Source organism: Elephantulus edwardii, unplaced genomic scaffold (assembly GCF_000299155.1).
Source record: "Elephantulus edwardii isolate Elephantulus edwardi_28Jun2011 unplaced genomic scaffold, EleEdw1.0 scaffold00037, whole genome shotgun sequence".
Taxonomy (NCBI): Eukaryota; Metazoa; Chordata; class Mammalia; order Macroscelidea; family Macroscelididae; genus Elephantulus; species Elephantulus edwardii.
The window spans coordinates 5,399,637-5,423,290 of record NW_006399787.1 but is presented as its reverse complement, the minus strand read 5'-3'; the positions used below and the strand labels follow the sequence as shown (position 1 = coordinate 5,423,290).

Below are 23,654 nucleotides of genomic sequence, written 5' to 3'. Positions count from 1 at the left end.
ACTGGTTGTACAGTTGTTGGACTTCAACTTGAGAAATTAATTTCCACAGATATCCACCCACTGCCTCTGGCTCAGTGCCTCTCTGGTGGTTAGCAGGGCCGCCTTGCCTTGTGTGGGGAGCAGTGGCCTGAAGAATGGGGCGCCCCCCGTGAGTCCTAGCTGGAGCCTCTCACCGCAGCTGCACAGGTGGAAGGGCATGATATGGCCTCTGCTGAGTTTGTGGAGCCAGAAAAACAGAAGCAGCAGCAGACCCGGGATCATAGGTCAGCTCTTCCTCTGGCAAGGGAAACAACAGCAGTCTGTGTGGGTTTGTGCCTCATTAACTGCAGGGTTATGGCCAGGCCAGGATGGCCAGTCAGGGATATCTTCACATCAGTGCAGATGAAAGTATTGCACGGTGATGCTGAGGCCAGTCTGAAGGACAAAGGATGAGGGGATATCTCCAAGGCTCATCATTCTGTCTTTGGAACACACCCCACATTCTGCTCAGACCTGTTGTTACAGCCACTCATGGGATGTTAATGTTTTAATTTGCTCTTCCAAGCAGGGTCTAACAAAGGTTTTCTGATCAAAGTGAAATACTTCTCAGGTTACTCTCCCCACCTCCGCTCCCCCTAAATCTGCTTTAAATAAATTCAGAGGAAAGCCAGCCTCAATCTCCTACATCTCTATTCTAGTGCACGCTACTTACTGGAAGGGCCCTGACCTGTCACTCTCCATGGTGATACCTTCCCTTAGGTTGAACTTCATGCTTCTGCAAAACATCATAAATAGGGGCACAGGTACTGTCCCTTTGAAGATTTGGGGTTTTTTTTGGCAAAGTGGAAGTGTGGTGTAGTGGCAAAAGCAAGAAATAAGGATCAGAGGAGCAAAGTTTGAGATCTGGACTAACTCCTAATACTTCTGCAGGGGACTCTGGAGTCTGGTGGCATGGGTCACAGGGAATTGTGCCGCTTACTCTCTGGTGGTGTGAATCCGCCAGGGACTCTGTGAAAGAGAGAAGGGCAATCACCTCCTGTGCAGTTTATAGCCTCAGAAAACCCACTGCAGGGTCAGCAAAGCCCCTCAGAACCACTGGGTTCCAACTCAATGGCAATGAGTGAGGGCTTCAACCTGCCACCTAGATCCTATTAGCTGCCATTGAGTTTGTCTTTGACTTTCAGCGGTCAATGTATAATGGAACAAAAGGTTGTTCAGTCTTAAGGTGCCTCTATGATCGGTTGTGGATCAATTTATGGCCATTGTGATCCACATGGGTTTTACTAGGTGAGTATTTAGAAATGTATTTTCTTAGTCCATTTCTGTTTGAATGCACCACTGAAACCTATCATTGAAAGTAACAGCTTGTGAACTTCAGCTAACAGATGATGGTTGTGCCTGAGGTAACTGAATTGATAAGGAATTCAAATCAGGTCTCTAGAATGAGAATTGAGCTTTCTAACACTGAACTACCTCTGCCCCTTCCCAAACCTCAACTCATTGCTCTTGAGTTGGAACTGACCCTCCAGCAGGTTTTCAAAGGCTGAAACATTCATGGGAAGAGATTGCCCAATTTTTACCCCCTTGAAAAGCAGCTGGTGGATTTGAACTTCATGCCTTGGAGTTGGCAGCACAAATATCTGCCAAGTAAGCCCCCAGAGCTAACTGTGGATGTCTCAGTGGTTTCACATAGGTGTAATCAGAACAAGGTGACCTCACACAATGTCGAGAGAGTAAAGCAAACATGTGTCTCATTTTGACAAAGCAAACAACCTATGCTTGCCGATGACTCTAGAACTCTTGTGGACACATTCCTAAGCTGCTGCCATTTTGACCCCTTTCCTGTCTAATGTATCCCTTCCCCCCCCCTCAATTTTTGCCTCTGGCCCTTGTTTTCTAAAGTTGCTCTTGAATCATAAGTATTCAAACATTGTTGAATTTGAGTTGCTAGCTGCCTCTGCCTTAGTTCTGTGGATGGTCTCTGCGAAGAATCCTTTGCATCCATTACTGCCTAGTGAAATCCGCACTCCGGTCCAGGAACTATATCACTGTAACACATCATAGAAGCAGTCCCAGGCACCCCTAGGAATCCTTACCTATGCCAGTCAGCTGCTGTTGGGCTCACTGACTGAATCAAACCTCCCATGTTGTATCATATATGTTCATTGACTTGCAGGCTTATTTTTTCACAAGTAGATTATAGTCTTTTCTTCCAAGGTGCCTTTGAGTGGACTATGACCCCCAACCATGTGAAGTTAACCATTTATAATACCCATGGATTTCACTCCTTTGGAAGAGTGATTTTACTATGTTCCTATTCTTAACTGGTCTCCCAGTCTTCATCTCTTTTAACCACACTACTAGGCTCATCTTTTTTAAATACCAATTAGACCATTTCATTCTGCTCAGTAAAAGTCTGCCTAGTTCTTCACAACCTGGAAAATCAAGTTGATTGAGTAGGAAGAAAATATTAGCCTAAGCATTTTTAACATCTTTGGCATTTTTCAGAGAAATAGTTACCATTATTATGGTATAAATCACTAGTTGCATTTTGCTTCTTGGGGAGGACACAGAGAACAGGATTGAGTAAATGGTTGTTAATGTGCTGTGTATGTCAGCGCTAAAATTAACAAGCCATTTGAAAAATTAGAAGTTTACATATCTTATACAAACTGATCTAAAATCTTGAGCTCTACATATCTAGATTACATCTAGTATTTAATCACTCGGACACTTAAGAATAATGGGTAAACAATTTGTTGACATTCAGAGTGCAGCTCTGCTTTTCATGCAGTGAGAATTACATTTTTATTTTAACACATTTATGCAATTGATGATAAACTTGGGGTGATATAATTTAAATGGATCTAAACAGTCCATTAGCTACGGCAGCGCTTTCTCCCTTGCCAAGCCATAGCTTTATGCTAAGCTGTTGTCTCCTGTGTTACATAATTCTCAGCATTCATTTTCTCCACCCAGCTTGCTTCGGTACATACAAGGTGACTGACTGCATGGCCTCTTCAACCTCCTTCTCAGTATATACTGAACTCCGAGTCTATAGGATAGATTTTGGCCATTAACACATTTTTCTAAATGTGGTTTTGAAGAATTGAATGGGTTTAGAATTGTCTGTTTATTATTTGTTGGCTTTGCCTCTTTTAATTAACACTCACTGCAGAATCAGTCTGGTTTGTAGGAGGATAAGAAAATGTTCCACGCTCAGCTGCTGAAAGGAAAGTAAGAGAGGATAAGGATCTTAAGAGAAAAGTGTTGGTTATTGGAGTACACAGCAGAACAATTCCTTCAATGTTCTCACTCTTCCTCCTTGGTTGTTCCTTATTTTCACTTTGAAAGACCAAGTCAGAATTCCTAGATAGTATAAACAATATGTTTGACTGTCAACTAAAAGGTTGGTGGTTCTGGTCAACCCCAAGGTGCCTCAAAATCTGCTTCTAAAAGATCACAGTCATTGGTAAACCCCCATGGAATGTGGGTCTACACTGAAACAAAGGGACTCACCATCAGTAGGAATCAACTCTGGAATCAACTCTACAGTGCTGGTGGGTTGACACTGACAGGAGTCCAGAACGAAGGCTGCATAGTACAGTGGACTTGCAGGGGAGAGATTGTATGTCAATGAAAGAATTTTACTTTTCAAAGAGAAGAGCAAACTGGGGGAGTAGGGCTGGGCAGGGAGAAAAGTGCAACAATGAATGAATGAAAATCCAAAGTCTCTGTAAACTTTCATTAAAATTCATAATAAAAAAGAAAAAAAAAAGTTAAAAAATCCCAAAAACCTGGTTGACACGTTGCCCGTGCCTATCCCTAACTTTCACGCATAGAGCTCATGCCAAGAATTAAAAATAGAATCAATTTATCTAGAATATAATTCAGAGAAGCACTTTCCGTTTTGTGTTGTTGATTGACATGGGGAAGAGATAGGCAGCTTTTGGGGTGATGCCATTGGTTGCTTACTCTGTCCCAGGGGGAAATTCATTATTACACTAAGACTGGAAGGGTTGTGAGCTGTTCCAGCCATTTTCATTAGATATTTGGAGGAAGGCGCTCAAATGCATAAGATCTTCCCTGGTATATTTACATGGAGATTAGCATAAATATGCATGCAATTTTGATAGATTTATTCCCTCCTAACATCAGTCATATTTCTTGTTTATTTCTTGTGGCATTCACTTTTTTTACCAATGTCATTTCACCTGCCTTTGACTTCCCCCACAAAAGAAATTCTTTTATTTTAAACACATCTAGAAGCCAGGCAAAAGGATACCGTCATTCTGGTGAGCAAAAGTGATTTGGGGGAATAAGCAAGTTCCTGGGCTCAGTTAAGCAATGTCTGAAATTGTTTGATAGTCAATGAATGACTTCCCAGAATCGTTAACAGTCTTTGAGAAGTAGAGCTGGAGGAGAGAATGTGGTATGCCTAGGTGCTGGGCACAGGCACAGAGCAACAGTACTAGCTGTCATTGAGTATAATTTTTGCCTCCATCATGAATGTTGGAATAAAACTGTGCAACAGGGTTTTCAATGGATGATCTGTTAGAAGTAGTTAAATAGGCCTGCCTTCTGAAGTGTCTCTGGATAGATTCACACCTTCAGCCTCTAGCTAGAAGCCATGTATGTCTCCACCATCCAGTGACTCCAGGAAAATGAAAAGTTAACTGATGTTGTGTATTGTTACTATGTACATTGGGTCAAATATGACTCATAACAACCCTCAAAACAAATAGACCTTTTGTCTCCTTGTCAAAAACCAGTTGACCATAGGTAGATGGGCTGATTTCTGGGTTCTCAATTGTATTCCATTGATCTATGTGTCTGTCATTATACCAGGACCATGCTGTCTTGACCATTACAACAGTTACAACATTGGGGTTGGGGGGAGACTGAGAAAGATGGAATAAATTATGTATACTACATTGAAATAGATGAGGGAGAGAATTGTTTAAAAGGGATAAATGATTAAGAATTATTGTCATAACAGGAGTCCAGAATGAAAGCTGCATAGTGGAGTGGACTTGGGGGGAGGGATTGTATAACAATGAAAGAATTTTTCTTTTACTTTTCAAAGAGAAGAGCAAACTGGGGAGCGTGGGGTGGGCAGAGAGAAAAGGGCAACAATGAATGAATGGAAATCCAAAGTCTGTAAGTTTTCATTAAAATTAATGTTTGTTGTTGTTGTTTTGTGCCGTCAAGTCGCCTGCAACTCATAGTGACCCCTATGTACAACAGCCCTAAACCCTGCTCTATCCTGTGCAAATCACACTGCCTCTGACACACACATCCCGATCACCCCAGTCACTGAATCAGTCCACCTCATAGAGGGTCTTCCCCTCCTATGCCATCCCGCCACCCTCCCAAGCATGATGTCCCTCTTCAAGGACCTGTCCCTCCTTACAACATGTCCAAAGTATGTCGGATGAAGCCCCAAAATCCTTGCCTCTGAGGAGCAGCCTGGTTTAACCCTCTCCAGGATGAATCTGTTTTTTTTTTTTTCTTGGCAGTCCATGGTACATTCAATACTCTTTTCCAGCGCCACAGCTCAAAGGCATCAATTCTCCTTCTGTCCTCCCTAGTCATTGTCTAACTCTCTGATGCATAGCAAGTAATTGCAAAGACCATAGCCTGTATCAGATGCACCTTAGTCTCCAGAGTGACACCATTGCTCTTCAGTACCTTGGAGAGGTCCCTAATGTAAAATTAAATAGTCAAAAAAAGCAAACCAAAACAAACAATAGACCCTAGCCTTGCTCTAACCTACTCCATTTTCACAATCTTTGATTTACTCGAGTCCATGTGAAAGTCACTGTGACAATCCATCTTGTTAGGGATCTTCCCCTCTTTCCCTGACCTTCTAACCTCCCCAGAATTATGTCTTTTTCCAGTCAGAATGATGATGATGACTGCCCCTTCTGAAAACATACCCACAGAATGTGAGAAAACACTTCACTATGCTTGACTCTGAGGAGTACATGGGTTGGACTTTCTTCAAGACATATTATTGCTTATTCTTTGGGCATGGGATAAGTATTCTTTACCAAGCCATAATTCAAAGCCATGATTTCTTATTCAGTCATCTTTATCTATTATCCAACTTTCAGATAACTGTGAAGCAACTGGAAATATCATGGCTTAGGAACCAATGTCCAGATGAACATCCTCAGGGCTCTAGGCACTGCATACAGACTGCATGGTCTTGGGAAGGCATTTATCATCCCCAGGCCCCAGTTTCTTAATAAAGTAAGAGTTCTGAACTAGGCAATCTTTAAAATTGCCTACAGTTCTAAAATTTATTATTTTGGCAGACTCCTTGATGTAATTATATAAAAAAATATTGAACACTGTCTAGTGTATTAAATAATATCCTGGTGCCTTGCTATTCTGTGTCATACTTTCCCCTTTTGAAGGGTACTTGGTGATTAAGCTTCTCTTAAGAGGTGCTCTTTTCTTTGCTCATTTATCTCAGTTCAGTAGCCACACAAGGTTTAACTTAAATGTTTATAGAAGACACCTATTAATAAGCCATGTGCAATGCCAAGGACATACCCCGTATTTGAGGGTGCATATCCAGATCTGTAGGAGAAGATCTTGGTTGTGATAAGTGAATTTCATTTGCCACTTTGTACCCTAGATCAGGTCACCTCCAGGAGAGAGGGCTCGTCCTGTTTCATTTTAACAAAATGATGTTTTTAAAAAAATTAATGGAAAGATCATTGCAACAGAGATCTAGTGACTTGGTTGGGTCTATTCCAAGCATGGAAACAGTATAAAAATTCTCCCTTCTGCTATTTTTTTAAACTATTTATGGAGTTGCACTGCCAAGTCAAAAGGCATATGGTTTGAACCCACCATCTCCTCTTGAGCGATTTACAGCCTCTGAAAACCACTGTAAAGTCAGTTTTGAGTCAATCTCAACTTGACAGTATATTCCTATAATAAATGTAGTAAAATATGTAACGTATGTTCTAGGATTCAAGTGGAGTGTTGGGACTGATAAATCTGTAAGGTACTTTGTGGTGACTTGAGGTTACTGAGTCCCTTTTGTTTGTATCTCCATATATTTGAAAATGGAAGTAAACATTCATAGTCAGATCCTTATTGTTGAGGCTGCCTGGAACGCATGAAAGGAACTCACTTTCTTCCTTAACTCACTAGAATGTGACGTTGAGCTTCATGCTTTCACAATGTCTTAATGCTACATTTAATTTTAAAACATATAGTACCTCTCCACACCATGATATTGGCTCCTTTATAGTGCTCCTCTCATGATGAAATAGTATTTTCTTTTACTAGAGCTGTGATAAATGATAAGGAAGGAACTAGGCTGAAGTAGACTCGACTGGTTAATAAGATAGGAGTGTATTTCTGGCAGTGAAAATAGACATCCTTTTAACCTCATTTTGTACTTTCCACTTTTTAGAGGAAAAAAAAATGTATATTTAAACTTGTATTTCTGGCAATTTCCATTCATTAAAAAGATGTTTTTACTGTCTTTTGTCAAGCTTGAGGTAAAATTGGTCAGCTAAGTGTCTGCTAAGAAAGGAACGTTCATGCATATGTGACATATCAAAATCATAAACCCACAAATGGTTAAGTAAAATATGCTCTGTCCTCTTACTTTGGCAAGTGCATTTATTATAACTACTTGGAAAGTGAATTTAAATTTAGGATATTGGGATTCTCCCGAGTGCTGCATTAGAAGTGGTGGCAATGGGCCAACTCTCTGGTTCTCAGCCTGTAGTCTGTCCTCGTCTGTTCCCATTCCACTAAATATCACAAAGGACATTGATAAATGCTTATCTTCACTTCCGTCCACGCCCCTCAAAGCTGCCCTCTCTGGCTTCCTTTGGGGCAACTTGACATCATGGTTTGTCTTGAGAAAGTCCTAGGAAAAAAGTACATAGAAGTCATGGAAACAGTTCTGGGTATTTGTTGACAAGGAATGACAAGAGCCCAGTAGCTGTCATTAACTGAAGGAGAATGTGGAGTCCAAGTGCTCTGCCATCTTTGTTTTGTGCACACCAGTCCTAAGGAGAGGAATGTGGGCATAGGAACGTAAGACCAGGGTCAACTAAAACAGGGGACCTAGAGCAGAGACTCCTTTTGCTTAAGTCTAAGAGTCATATGAGGGAGCTCTGGTAGCCTAGTGGCAAGAAGCTTTGCTGCAATCCTGAAGGCCCATGGTTTGAGGCCACCAGCTGCTCAGTGGGAGAAAGACAGGCAGTTTTCCTCCTGTGTGATTAACTCCCTCTGAAAACAGATCAGAGGGTCAGCTATGGTTCAGTTCCGACTCATTGGTACACAACAACAGCAACAACAATAACAACAACAGTCATACTGATGTATGGTCAAAGTAAAACACCACATTTCATACTTCTCCCCTTTTCTAATCTGTTTGATAATCTTCTCAGGTCCAGCTTTCTGTTAAATAATGTAGTCACATTCCACAGAGCTCAGGACTGTACCAGGAAACTAAAGTTAGCTGTGTAATTGATGGATGGAAATCACAGGCAAATCTTTCAGGATAGTTGATCTTCAGTTACTAGTCAATAAAAAGCACCTAGAGCTAAAGAGTCCTTTGTCAAACCACTTAATTATCCATTCCAAGGCAACTCTTCTGCAAGTTTTTAAAAGCCATCACTGAAACTAAAGCATTGTATGCCTCACTTCACCATTCTGCATGCAAATTCCTTTAAGGTTTTTACTCTGAAGAAATCTGGAAGGGATGGCAGTAAACTCTTCCTGCAAGATCTTATTTGTCTTCTATCCTTGTGTGGTCCCCTTCTTTGCTAGTCTCCCAGGTATTTGATATATTTGCTGATGGAAGCTCTGGAGAGTATATCCAGAGCAATGGCTCTGGGGTACATTCTCTTGGTATTTGGATCATCTTGACTCACGCCAAACAAGGATTGACTATTCCCCCCACCCCCTTGCCTTTTGTTACAGCTCGAGAGGAGAATGTGGCCACTTTCCGGGGCTCGGAGTACCTGTGCTATGACCTGTCTCAGAACCCCATCCAGAGCAGCAGCGATGAGATCACGCTCTCCTTTAAGACCTGGCAGCGCAATGGGCTCATCCTGCACACGGGCAAGTCAGCTGACTACGTCAACCTGGCTCTGAAGGATGGTGCGGTCTCCTTGGTCATTAATCTGGGGTCCGGGGCTTTTGAGGCCATTGTGGAGCCCGTGAATGGCAAGTTCAACGACAACGCCTGGCATGATGTCAAAGTGACCCGCAACCTCCGGCAGGTAATGGTTGAGGGGAGAGAGGCCTGCAAGGCACGTTCTAAAAACAGTGTGGGAGGAACTATTTGAGCGGGTGATGGGCGAGGGGAAAGCATAGAGATGCTCATTTGGAGCTGTCAAAGTCTGATCTTCTCTCAGGCTTTGCCGTTTCACTAGAGAAATTATGAAAATGTGTTTTCTCCTCATTGTTCCGTTCTCCACTTATGCTTATTATTTAAGGGGGGGGGAAGTCAGTTGTGTAGATAATAAAAGTGACGAGTACTTTCATCACTTTTTATTCTGCTTTCCTTTTTTATCATTTTCTTAATTACATTTGAATCTTATCATGTTATTGTTAAATTCAATTAGGAACAGCGTTCTGTTTCTGCAGCCTGGTAGCTTTTCCTCATTCTTTGAATGTATGTTTTTCTTTTTTAATTAAGTTAGCCATTGCCATAATGCCATAATTTTAATCCCTCCCAGAAAAGTCTTTCTTTCTCTCTTCCTTTTTAATTTACCACCCGCTGCTGTTTTTGTTCCTTCTGTGATTTTAACCTCTAACCTGAGAATTAATTAGTTGGACTTTCTGAATTCCTCTGTTTCTCTGTTCCTTGGTGCTGTGGTCCTATGCATTACCCCTGTCTCTCCCTCCGAGACTCTTCAGTTGACTGGGAGGCCTGGCAAGTGGAAGGACCCAAATAAAAAGGCAACTTTGGAGCAGCCTCTCCCGGTTCTGAGCGTGTTTGAGAACTCCCATCACTTGTCGGTTCTAAGCAGGTGACTCCGTCCGGTGACAATGCTCCCAAAGAGTGCTAGTCAAGTGAAATTGTTTTCAACTTACTAATTACTAATAATAATAATAGCAAATGCAGTCCTTCACCACCTCACATCAGGAAACAGAAATAATTTTTCTAGAACAGTTAAGGTTGATAGTGAGATGGTCTTTTGCAGGTTGCCATTTCCACTTGGTTTGTCAACTTGAGAACTTGTCACTAAACCCACTTGGACCACATTCATCCTTTATTAATCAGAAAACACCATGTAGATGCCCAGTGCTTTTCAAATGCTCTTCTGTGATATGATTGATTTAATGTCTTCCACTATAAACATGAAAGTCCAAGAAATGACAGCTGCGTATGTATGTTTTCTGTTTGATAAATGCATGATTCCTTACTAATCTGAATGTTGGCATAGGCCTGCTGCTATTGAAACGACAATAGTGCAACAGTCATTTCCACACTGAAATATGTAGAGGAAGCCACCTGACTCGGAGAACCCATTCTATCTGTGCTGAAGGTAATGCAAACAGCTCAAGTAATGTCGATATAGGCATTTTAACACACATAGATTAGACATTTTGGAACCATTGTTCTTTGCTTTTCCTCCAAGGTCAAATAACCCTATTGCTGATGTTGGGTTTTTGGTTGTTTTTTTTTCTCCCCACCACACGCTCTTTCCTATACACACCCAGCCATCAAGAGAACACACATCAGATTTCCATTTGCTAACACAAAAGGACTTGCTGTGCTTGGTCTGCAAAGACTGGGCCAAACAGTGGAAGTGTGACCTTTTGCCAGCTTTGATGGACAGTATACAATGATACCCTTTAGGTTTATGTTGGTTAAGGAGAAACTTTTCATAGACAGGGGAACAGAATCAGCTGAGATCTCACTAATCAGTCAGGTTCTTCAACTCTCCAACCACACATACTTTCTTGCTATTCAGGATTGATTCCCATTAGGTGAGGTGTGCTTGTATTTCTACTTAAAACTCCAGTATTCCAAAATTCATCAGACCTCAATTAAGTCCTTTAAGAGGAGAGAGTGTAAAACAAAAGGCAAATACTGATGATGGAGTCTTAGGTGGGCCAGTCAGAGAAAAACCAACTGGAGTCCTTTCCACTCTAAGTCCTAAAGCCCAGCTCATCTCTGTGCCCTTGGATAAGCCGTGTGACCTTTCTACACTAGTTTCCATTTGTGAAATGGTGATTACAACCCTCCCCAGCCATGTGTGGTGGCTGAATATGCAAAGCACCTTATGCTCCAGAAGGATTATGAGCTCATCCATGGTCTGGGTGCTAGATTTGCTGTGACAGATACATGATTTACAAGGCCCCCATTCTGTTTCAAAGGTGACTGTGTCTGCCTGGTGCCACAGAAGCAGTTAAGTAGAGTTCTTGGTTTCAGACAAGGCTTTAGTGGTCCTAGGATGTAGGAGTATTTATTTGTAGGAAAAACAACAATAACCCACTTAATGAAATCACTGCTAATAAGTCTATTGTGATGCAAAGCAGCCCCTATTAGACAGACTAGATCTGTCCCACAGAGTAACTAAAGTGATACATATTTACAAAAGTAGGCTATGATATCTTTTTTCCCCCTTTGAGCAGCTGATGAGTTCAAACTACCAACCTTTCAGTTAGCAACCTGGTGCATTAGTGTCTATGTCACCAGAAACATTCTTGTGTCACTAAACTAGGCCTCATGTAACTCCTAACTATGTATGCATAGCCTAATACAATTCACTGAAAGACACAGAAATCTCAGAAAACCAGAGTTAATCTTTTAACTGTAATAATTTCAACACTGCATCCTCTAAGATTATTATTTCTCCCTTTAAACACATTTATAGCATCTTTTTTTAAGTTCCCTAGGAAACATTTGAAGGATTGGTAGGCCCTTGTCTCTGACATGAACTGCAAAGGGGTTTATGGACATCGTAAGCCAGTTGATGTCAGGCTTTTCCATTGAGTCTATAAGGCTAGAGAGCTTTCAGAGGAACATTTACCTGCAGAAAGCTCAGATAGGGTTCCCTGAAGTATCCATTGGCAAATGGAGCAGAACTTTTCCTATTTTTCTCCTGCAGTTATCAACTGATGCTTCTGCCTTTGAGCCAAATCGGGACCAAGGGCAGATACTGTATTAAGTAAAGGCAGTGGAGATTATCTGTTCCTAATTATAATTGAGATTGGTGGCTGCAGTCAACTCAGCTTAGCTAATTGCCTTGGAGTTGGAATAGACTCTTAGCTGACCCTGCAGTGGATTCTTGGAAGCTGTAAATTGCATGGGAGGAGACTGCCCATTTTTCTCCTGTGGAGTTGAACCATCAGAGAAGTACCACCTTTGGATTAGCGATGCAGCTCTTTACCCACTAGACTACCAGAGTGTGGGAACACTTACGTTTCTTTTTTACTTCTTTTAAAGGTGTCTGTAACCATGCTTAAACATAAGGTCATGACCATATCATATGAATTGCTTTACTTCTCGATGCCATTTTTGTCATACAACACGTAAGAGCAGATAGATTACCAGTTTCTCCAGCTCTTCAACCTCCCAGCTGAGGATATGTTGGCAATTAAGCCTTGAAATGAGCAATGAGAATACTCATTCTGTAAGTTCTTTTATAATGTTGAACTGCCAGTCTTTCTTACTGCCCTTCTAGGATATGGCTTAAAACTTTGAAGAGCATGGTTAGAACATCCTAAGTGTAGGCAGGTTACAACAAGAAGCATTCTGACAAAATAATCAGAATGGTCAACTCATCTGAGTAAAAAGCCCAAGATTCTAACTTGTAAACTACATTCTAATAACATGAGCATGCTAAACAGATATAAAATGAAAGATAATGGTTCCTCTTCTCCCCGCACTCACCTACAAAAATCAAGGAGACACATAGATTTTTTCAGCTTACTTATGGAAGCTCAGATAAAGCTACATGATATATATCTTCCCTGTACCAGCTGCGATCTAGAAATGCTTTAAGCTCTTTTCTTTCTAGGAGAAAGTCATGATCGTCCATCCATTTAGTCAGTGTCAGATATGAAACAAAAAAAAAAGTCCCCAACATATCGGTATTTCCACTTTTTCTATGAACATGGGAAATGATAAACATTGGGGGCCTTTTCTTTCAGGACAAGTGGAGTGTGAATGTATTATGGGGTGGGAAGGGCCAGGGGTCAATGTTCACTCAGAGGATTGCTGGGAGTGTAAGTATGGTGCTAACACTAACTGGGGTGAGGTCTCTGGTCAGAGGTGTTTGGCAAGTGGGGACTTACAATGACAAAGTGGGAGGCAGCCCCTTCACCTGACGCTCTCCAGGTGGCAAAGTTTTCATAGAGTCCTGGTCTCATTGTCTTCCCCGCTCTCTTCTTCTGTGTTGGGTACCTTTTTTTGAAAAACTAACACAAGATCATTCATGCAATGTGTCATTTTACTAACCGACTAATGTACTAACACCCTAACGACTCATCTTTGTTTTTAGTTTTTTTAATTAACAATCGTTCTGTTCACAATTTTTAATTTCCTTTCTTCCCCCTTTTCCGCAAAGCACTCAGGCATTGGACACGCTATGGTAAACAAACTACATTGTCTGGTAGATATCATTCTTATTGTCTCTTTTTTTGGGTTTGCCGTGTGTTGCCTTCCTTCTCCTCCCTGACCCCTCTTTTATGCTCTTTAGACTTCTCTCTACTTTTACAATTTTATTTTTAAGGAAATAGAAACCTTTATTGTAAAAATTAAAACCAAAATAGAGGAAAGGGATACAACTGTCCTCGAAATGAGATTGGTTTGAGTTTGGTTGGGTACAGCTGTTTTTTCTCAATTTTAAATTTTTTTCCCCTAAAACTATTTTTTTTAAAAAAGACTTCTTCCTATTTAGCTAAGTTTCTTTCATTTTGTGTTCTTGTTTTGCAAGTTACAGCCTAGGGATGACAGAGATTTGTGATGGAGCCTTTGTTTTGTCTTCCTGTCCCTACAGAGCTTCCTCCCTTCTTTTTCCTCTCTCCTGTTCCTGAAGCCCTTAGCCTTCTCCCTTTTGTGTGGACATGTAGCCACAGGATCTGGGGAGGAACGTACCTCCAGACTCTTCCTCCCCCCTCTTTGACCTCACTCCCCTGCTGTGGCCGCAGGGAGCCCCACCAGTTGTGTTCTCAGTACAGCTCTGCATGGCATGTTCCCGTCTGGTCTCGTGGACTTCCCATTGGCATCAGCAACCACACCCTCGTTCCCCTCCTCGTTACTAACAACCCCCCACCCATCATTCCACTCCCACTTTCTTCGCTTTCTTTTCCCCACTCTTCGTTTCCATTCTCACTCCATCTTTCATGTGTTTTCGGGGTTGGGTTTGGACTTTTTCTTTTCTTTTTCTCTTCAGTGAGGGAGGTGGCAGGCAGGAAAAAAAACAAAACAAAACCCTACCCCTTAGTGTTGAGTGTTTTGTGTTTCTCTCTCACCTTCATCGTGTTTGTTCTGTGAATGTGAGTGTGGAGTGGATTTTAATTTCTTCTTCTCCGCCCCCTCACTCCACCTGCCCTGACCTGTTTAGTTCTGCCTTCTCCTGGGCTTCCCTCCTTTTTTTTTGGCATGGTGTGTCAGCTATGCAGTGTGCGCATGCTCCGTGGTTCATCTTTCCTCTGCTCTCTGCTCTTCTCATGGGTGTGGGTGTGTGTGGGTGCCAGCTCTTCCCTGTGGGAAACTATTACTCTTCCCCATTTTGGTTATTATGCTTTCTTGTTTCTTTCTTTGTGTTGGTTGCCTTTTTGGTTTGGGGGGTTCTTCTGTTGGTGGAGGTGGTGGTGGCAGCGGAGGGAAGGGAGGGGTCAGTGTCCTGGAATCATCCATGGCATGCATCAGTCATGACACATCAAAAGTGAGACCCTTCCTCCCCTCCCTGAATGCATGCTTGTCAGTGTGGTACGAGATGACAAAGAAAGAACTAAAAAGAAAAAAGAAAAGAAAAAAAAAATAATTTACAACCAAAGACCAACCCCTAATGCCATTGTCACATGTCTCCTTTGCTGTTTTTCACTGCCACCATAAACAACAATCATTTACTAAATAAGTGGTCATTTAGCCAATGAACTGAGACAAATGATATCGTCTGAGGTTGGTTCCATTTTCTAGCCTGGCTCGGTAGGGAGTGCAGTGGGTAGAACTAGGCTTGCAGCTTGGCGATGGCAACAAACTCTCCCATGAATCTGCAGGAGAGTACTGGAGGCTCGGACCACAGGGAAGGCAGACCAGAAAATGGAACTTGGCTGCGCATAACAAAAATCAAACCAAATTAGAAAGAATACCTCACCAAAACCTTAACACAATGCTACAGGTAGGGAAGTCATCGGATTTTCTAAGGACTGTAAAATCATTGCTGGGAATTTTTTTTTTTTTTTTTTGTCCCTATGTCCCTCTACCAGGTGACAATCTCAGTGGATGGCATTCTTACCACAACGGGCTACACCCAGGAGGACTACACCATGCTGGGCTCGGATGACTTCTTCTACGTGGGAGGAAGCCCAAGTACTGCTGACCTACCAGGTTCCCCAGTCAGCAACAACTTCATGGGCTGCCTCAAAGAGGTAAAGTTCCCAGACCACTATTGAATAATACATGGCGTGACTGTTTAAGAACGCATGAGATTCCCATATCAATGCCAGGATCTGGCCTTTAATCTCTTCTAAAAACCCTATTTTTTAGGGGGGGATGGAAGAGATGCAAAAAAACATTGGGACTTGTGAGCATATGACTTGGGTATTTGTTTCAATTTAGATTGCTGTGTCACCTTGAATTGAGTGCAGTACTCAATGGCTCAGTGATCTAACTAATAGGAAATCTTATCCCACATGTCGTGAGTGCATTATACATTAAATAATACTGAGTTTATCCAGATGAAAGTTCTTTTGAAATCACATTTGAAGGAACTAGATGTGTGTCAAGTTTAACATGGTAGCTTTATTTGGCAAGTAGGGAAGCTTTAGCTAAAATGGCTTAATTTGTGGCTGTGTATCTTGTCTGAAATATGATATTTGTATTGTTATACCTTGCCAAATCTGTTGTCCCCAAGCGTCTCATTACTTGAGGTGAAAGGAAATTCTTGAAATGCAATAGTGAAGCCTGGAAGATTGCTTTCCCCCTTTATTTCCCTCTGAAAGCCAGTAGCTATGAGAAAGCAGTGGGGCTTTGCTATTTCACATTCATTACTATTATAGCTATTATGTCGAGACTTCTGTCTGAGAGCAAGGGAGCATTGGTCAAGTGTAAGTTCAATCTCTGAGGTCAATTGTTGAGGCAAAAGAAACAGTCTGGATTTGGTAGAATTCTTCCCAAGTAGTCTGTCATCAGAACTGTGCATTGCACATTTTGTTTAAGCTAAGCTTGATTGCCTAAGATATCTATACCATGTCCCTGGGGAAATTCCTTGAAAACCTTACAGTGTTCCTTCTTGTAGATGAAAATCCTTTGTGACATATTATGAGCCTTCTCTCAGGGCATGTTTTATTCTTATTATAGTTATTTGGAATGTGCTGAACATCAGTTATATCTAAAATGGCATTGTGTGTGTATTCACTCATACCACTTGGCTATGAGCATTGTTGAGACGGGGTTTGTATCTCTTACGCCTGGCATGTAGAATGTGTCCAATAAGTATTTAGTGAGTCACTCAATTTATCAAATGATTATTAGATACCCTTTTTTGCTGCTGTAACTAAATGCAGTGGCTCTTTTGAGACTGTGGTCTCCATGCTCAAAGAATAGGTTATCAAAGAAGGAAGATAAGATCAATCAATATGTGACTAATTACAGAGAAGGACAATCTGGTGCTCTGTGCCACAGTCCAAGGGTTCTAATTGAATAGAGCAAACATAAATTTTTTTTGCTGGAAGTTTGTTTTAGAGATGTAACAACATTTGCTCTGGGTCTTGTAATCAAGTATATGTGAATTTAAAGGAAGGGGTAAAAAGAAAAAAAGAGATAAGACAAAGCTGGAGAAAATCCAATTACAACTCTGTATCTTTCTCAGTGTGAAAGATAAATTATAGTAGAAAACTCAAGAGTACTTCCTTCTCAGTGTTTGGTGGCCCTTACCTAGGCTGTTGACTTTGACGCTCTACTGTCATTCCAGAAATAGAGAACTTCTTCCCAGGGAATTTACTCCCGTTTGCAAAGAGTAAAGGCTCACACTGCTCACTGTCTAATGAATGACCAAAGACTCTTAAGCATTGTTAAATCACACTCTGCTGGAGAAACAGTCCTATTAGTAGGTGCTTCATTAATGAATGAAGAAGGCATTGATTGCTGTAGAATAATTGTCCGTTTCTACAGTGGGACAGCCCTGGGGATGGAATTTTCCTTGAGACAAAATTTAGAAGTGACAACACGTTGCTACATGGAACCATTTGTGAGTCTTCATTATGTAGTTTGAGACAAGCAATTTACCAACCACAAATCTTTTGTCTATTAATCAGGAAGGATATCCCTAAAACACTTTGAAAAAGGCCCTATAAAAACTTAAAGATCTTATGTAGAAACTGATGTTGTTGCTGTTGTGTGCTTTTAAGTCAAAACTCACTCATACATAGATGACCCTCCAGTGGATTTTCACAGGAGAAGAGTGACCATATTTCCTTCATGGAGGAACAGGTGGACTTGAACAATGTGCCTTTGGGTTGGCAGTGCAACTCCTTATCATTAGGCCACTAGAGCTCCCTAGGTAGAAACTGAAAGGATTAAAATAGACATACTCTAATAGACATAATACATAAGAGAATGTTTGCATTCTCTCGCTGTCTCACTGTCTTGGTGGAAAGTCAGAAAGAAGCTTCAAAAGTCCGTGAGAAGTTGGGTATAATAACTTCAAAGTTAAAGGTAGTTCTGAAAATAAGTGTCAATGGAAAGAACAGTAATTAGTGTTAAAATATGCATCTCTCAGCAGCATGAATTTCTATTTCAATCTCGACCAAGTTAGAAAAAAGAAAGGTAAAACACTGAGAGAAATGGCAGAGGAAATGGGAAGGCTTGACGTGGAGTCCCAGATCTTCGTATGGTCAGCAACACTGTCTTTCTAGATAAATTTGAAGGCTTTCTCATCTGTCTGAGCTCTTTGACCACATAGCTTTGAGCCTAATGTACTGCTGGTATTTTCCTCCCCTCCCTTGTTTAATTATTAAAACTCACTTTTCTGAGTGCAAGTCTTGAAAATTCTCTAGTTCTTAGGATGTGTCTTTGACAAATTAGCAAACAGATGGGAACTTCCGGTTTCTCTGGCATTTAACTCCTTGACAAATTCTGCTTGTGTACTTTGACTATTTACTCGTGGAATGATTTCCATTCTTCACAGTTTCCTTCTTCCCTTTCATATCTCTCTCATTTTTTTTCTTCTTCTATATTCTTTTGCCACTTGTTGACCTCAGTAGAACTGGGTACTTTTATATGCCACTTTGCTCAGATTTGGAACACATGGAAAGAACAGTGAAGTTTCTCTTCCAGATCATGATGCTTCCTTTGTGTGCGTGGCACAAAGGAGATTTTATCTCTTGGGCTCCAGTTACTACCCATGTAAAAGCTGAAATATGCCCCAGATACTGAGCCAGAGTGGCTGTGGATTTTACCTGTATACATGCTGCCCTGCTTTCTAAAAGCTACAGTGAAGAGTAACCAACATCAGACGACTGTGGTTTCCTACAGACCTTAGTCACCAGTAAGAAGAGATCTGTGTCTGCACATAACACAGCCGCCTGCCTATGTTTGACCTCTTCATGTCTTACATTTGTTCTTGTTGTATCTCCTGCGCCTAGAATGGTCTCTAGCATCATGCACACTTTTCCACTGATATTTGCTGAGTGAAATAACATGTTGGTATGTTATGTGCTGCCGAGTCACTTGCGACTCATAGCGACCCTATGCACAACAGCCCTAAACTCTGCTCTGTCTTGTGCCAATTGCATTGTTTCTGACACTCCCATCCCGTAACCCCAGTCACCAAATCAATCCATCTCATAGAGGGCCTTCACCTCCTGCGCTGTCCCTCCACCCTCCCAAGCATGATGTCCCTCTCCAAGGACCGGTCTTTTCTTACAACATGTCCAAAATATGTTAGATGGAGCCTCAGAATCCTTGTCTCCAAAGAGCCACCCAGTTTAACCCTTTCCAGGATGAATCTGTTTGTTTTCCTAGCAGTCCATGGTATTCTCAATACTCTTCTCCAGCACCACAGCTCAAAGGCATCAATTCTCCTTCTGTCCTCCTTGGTCATTGTCCAACTCTCTGATGTATAACAAGTGATTGTGAATTAGGAAATGTATTTCTTAAGATGAATGTTCTGTTGCTATTAACTATATGACTTTCTTGAGATGCCTAAACACATACCATGACAATAGTTGACCTTTTCAAGAGAAATACTAGAGAGACTTAAAAAAAGTCCCAGCAAGAGTAAAAGAAATGGTTTAGAACTTCCTGTAGAAAGAATGGAATTTTAAAAGGCTTTGAGGAAATCAGATTTTCAGAAAGAAAACAATACTGAGTTTTAAAGTAGAAAGCCTGTTTGAAGAAAAGCAGCATTATCATTGTCTATATCTTTAAATAAATCATTGACCTTATTTGAGTCTTAGTTACTCTCCTCATAGCATGGAGGTAGTAAGATATTTTCTACACAAAACAGTGGACATAGAATAAAATCTGTGTAACATTATACAAAGGTGTTTTGCTGTAATACTTACTATTAAGACTTACATAAATGCTTGAATGCAGTTTGTGCTTACAAATATAAGCATAAGTAGATATGCATTAGCTTGTGTATGTCACTGTATTTCCAATATCAGCAGAACCTTTCCAGAAACAGGGGGGGGGGAAACGCTAAGATTTTTTTCCCCTTCTGTAATTTTATAGTTTTTGCTGGCAGTAACACCTGATAACCTGCCCCACCCCTCAACCTTCTTACTCTCAATCATTACCTTATTTGTTACTTTCAGACTATGTATCTTTGTTCACATGTTTATTTGATTATTAGCAATCTTCCTCTATTAAAATATGGGCTCCATGAGAACAGAGAATTCATCTGTTCACGAGTATATACAGAACTAAGTTCGTAATAGAAAAATTCATTCAATAAATATGATTGGGATAAGTGAATACGATAACTTCCTGGGGATCCAAAATCTGGTGGAGTTCAGATCAGCAAATGTACAATAGAAATTTAAAATATACTAAAGTCTGTGATAAGAGTCCAAAATAAATGATGAACAAGATATGGAACCTAACATGAGGGGAGAGAGGCAGACATGTTGTTGTTATGTGCTGTCGAGTCGCTTGCAACTCATAGCAACCCTGTGTATAAGAGCCCTAAACACTGCTCTATCCTGTGCTAACCTTGCTGTCTCCGACACACTTATTCCCATCACCCCAATCACAGAATCAATCCATCTCATCAAGGGTCTTCCTCTCCTGTGCCATCCCTCCACTCTCCCCAACATGATGTACCTCTCCAAGGACAAGTCCCTCCTTGCAGTATACTCAAAGTATATCAAGTCAGATGAAGCTTCAGAATCCTTTGGCGCCAAGGAGCAGCCCAGCTTCATCCTTTCCAGGACAAACTTGTTTGTTCTTCTAGTCCATGGTATTTTCAACACTATTCTCCAGCACCACAGCTCAAAGGCATCAATTCTCTTTCTTTCATCCCTATTCACTGTCCTACTCTCTGATGCATAGCATGTAATTGTGAAGACTATAGCCTGGATCAGGCACACCTTAGTCTCCATCCTGACATCGTTGCTCTTCAGTACTCTTGAGAAGTCCCTGACAGCTGACTTTCCCAATTAAATTCATCTCCTGATTTCCTGGCTGCTGTTACCAAGAATGTTCACTGTGGAGCTAAGTAAACCAAAACTGTTAACTATCTCAATCTCTTCATCATCCATAGTGATGCTGCCAATTGGCCAGTGGTGAGAATCTTTGTCTTCTTGATGTTGAGCTTAAATCTATATTGAAGGCTGCAGTCCTTGACTTCTGCAGCAATCACTTCAGTTCCTACTTGGTTTCAGCAAGCAGGGTTGTGTCATCTGCATGACACAGGTTGTTGATGACTCTTCCATCAATCCTGGTGCTACATTCCTCCTCGTACAGCCCAGCGTCTCTGATGATCTGTTCTGCATACAGATTGAAAAGGTACTGAGACAAAATACATCCCTGACAGACCCCCTTCTTGATTTTGAACCATGTAGTGCCTCCTTGCTCTGTTCTGATGACTGCTTCTTGGTCCAAGTATAGGTTTTGCATAAGCACAAGCAAATGTTCTGGATTCCCATTCTTCTCAGAGTCAGCCATAGCTTGTTGTGGTCCACTCAGTCAAAAGCCTTTGCATAGTCAATGAAGCACAGATAGACATTCCTCCGGGACTCTCTGCTTTCTGCCAAGATCCATCTAACTTTAGCTATAATATCCCTAGTACCACGACCTCTTCTAAATCCAGCCTGCACATTTGGCAATTCTCTGTTGACATATTGCTCCAATTATTTTTGGAGAATTTTCAGCAGAATCTTGCTTGCATGTGATATTAAATGATATTGTTTGATAATTTCTGCATTCTGTTGGATCACCTTTCTTTGAAATAGGTACAAGTATTGATCTCTTCCAGTCAGTGGGCCAGCTGGCTGTCCTCCAGATTTCTTGGCACAATTTAGTGAGCACATCCAGGGCAAAATCTGTTTGTGGAAATATGTCAATTGGTATACAAGGAAGTCCAGTGAATACCACTGTCACTCAAATATATGCACCAACAACTAGAGCCAAAGAGAAGGAAATGGAAGATTTCGACCAACTTTTGGAATCAGAAATTGATCAAACATGCAATCAAGATGCATTGATAGTAATGGGTGACTAGAATGCAAAAGTTGGGAACAGAGAAGAAGGATCAGTAGCTGGAAAAGATGGATTCGGTGAGAGAAATGAGGCTGGAGATAGAATGATAGAATTCTGCACATTTAATGATTTATTCATTGCAAATACCTTTTATAAGAAACATTTACACAGGCTGTCCATGTGGATTTCACCTGATGGTATGCGTAGGAATCAAATCCATTTCATTTGTGGAAAGACTCGCTGGAGAAGCTCAATATCAGCTATGAAAACCAGGCCAGGTGCTGACTGTGGGACAGACCACCAACTACTCATATGCAAGTTCAAGCTGAAGTTGAGGAAAATGAAATCAAATCCATGGGAACCAGGGGAGCTCTGGTGGCCTAGTGGTAAGGAGCTGCAACTACAATCCCAGAGGCGCACAGTTCGAATTCACCAGATGCTCTGCCGGGAAAGGAGGGACAATGTCCTCCTGTACCAGTCAGATCTGATTTGACGGTACACTCACACAAAAATAATAAAATAAAATAAAATAAAAATCCATGGGAACCAAAATTTGATCTTAAGTCGATCCCACTTGAATTTAATAACCATCTCAGGAACAAGTTTGAGGCCTTGAGCACTAATGAGCATAGACCAAATGAGCTCTGGGAGGATATCAAGAAAATTGTCTATGAAGAAAGCAAAAGATCATTACAAAGGCTGAAGAAGAAGAAAAGATCATGGTGGATGTCAGATGAGACTCTGAATACTACATTAGAGCACTGAGAAGCTAAAGCTAAAGGAAGAAACCAAGAAATCAAAGAGCTGAACAGAAAACTTCAAAAGGCAGCTCTGGACAACAAAGCAAGATACCATAATAAAATGTGCAGAGAGCTGGAGTCAGAAAATCAAATGGGCCCAACTCTCTCAGCATTTCTTAAGCTGAAGGAGTTGAAAAACAAATTCAAGCCACAGGTGGCAATACTTTAGGATACTTTGAGTAGAATGTTAAATGATCCAGGAAGCATTAAAAGAAGATGGAAGGAGTATACAGAGTCACTGTATCAGAAGGAATTGGCTGCCAGAGAAGAATTTCATGAAATAACATATGAGCAAGAGCCTGTGGTGATGAAGGAGAAAGTTGCTATTGCTCTGAAGGAATTGGCAAAAAACAAGGCTCCAGGAGTTGATGGCATACCAATTGAGCAGACATACATGTATAATTTTAGTAAAAAAGATCTTAATACTCTAAAAGAGGTATTTACTAGTCCATGAGGATGACTGAAGGAGAGTACTTAACATATCTTTAGGTCTTAGGGGAACTTCCAGGAGAAGATAAAGCCCTAGGTACTGAATCAAGGACTGGTAGAAGTTAACAGAGAAGAGTGGTAGGAAAGAGGCACCAGCATGAGGGAACAATATGAACAAAGGTAGAGCTAGACGAGACCGTGATGTTTGGATAAGGAACTTAGCATTAGACCACAAAATATGGATTGGATTTATCAGAGATGAGGCTACATAGTAAAGGAGAAGCCAGAGAGGTTTATTTTTATGCTTAACCCTTGAACTTTATTCTGAAAGTTTGGAGGATGAAACCGTGAAGGATTTTAAACAGTAGAATTCACTATGCAATTGACATCTTATCCATCAGGCCTTAATTACTTGAGTACTGAAGCCAGTTCCCCTTCTACTCCCCATGATACGTGTTTTATTTCTAAGAAGTAGTCAATTAACTTCCTCATTAAGCCAGGAGAGTGCTTCTCGGAATCTGAACATTTCTAGAGAAAAGCATTTCTGGATCTCATTTCTGTTTCAATTGACTTTCTCT

General features: G+C 41.1%; 1 protein-coding gene across 4 annotated transcripts in view; it reads left to right on the top strand.

The window, feature by feature from the left end:
• NRXN3 (neurexin 3) overlaps positions 1–23,654 on the top strand; it is a 2,203,380-nt gene that overhangs the window by 525,997 nt on the left and 1,653,729 nt on the right. The window contains exons 6-8 of one of the 4 annotated variants that reach the window (XM_006884636.1): positions 8,941–9,242; positions 13,545–13,568; positions 15,412–15,573. In XM_006884636.1, coding sequence (XP_006884698.1) covers positions 8,941–9,242; positions 13,545–13,568; positions 15,412–15,573 — 488 coding nt within the window. Of the gene's footprint in view, positions 1–8,940; positions 9,243–13,544; positions 13,590–15,411; positions 15,574–23,654 lie in introns of those variants that run through there. The other 3 variants (XM_006884635.1, XM_006884637.1, XM_006884638.1) reach the window with 3 other exon arrangements.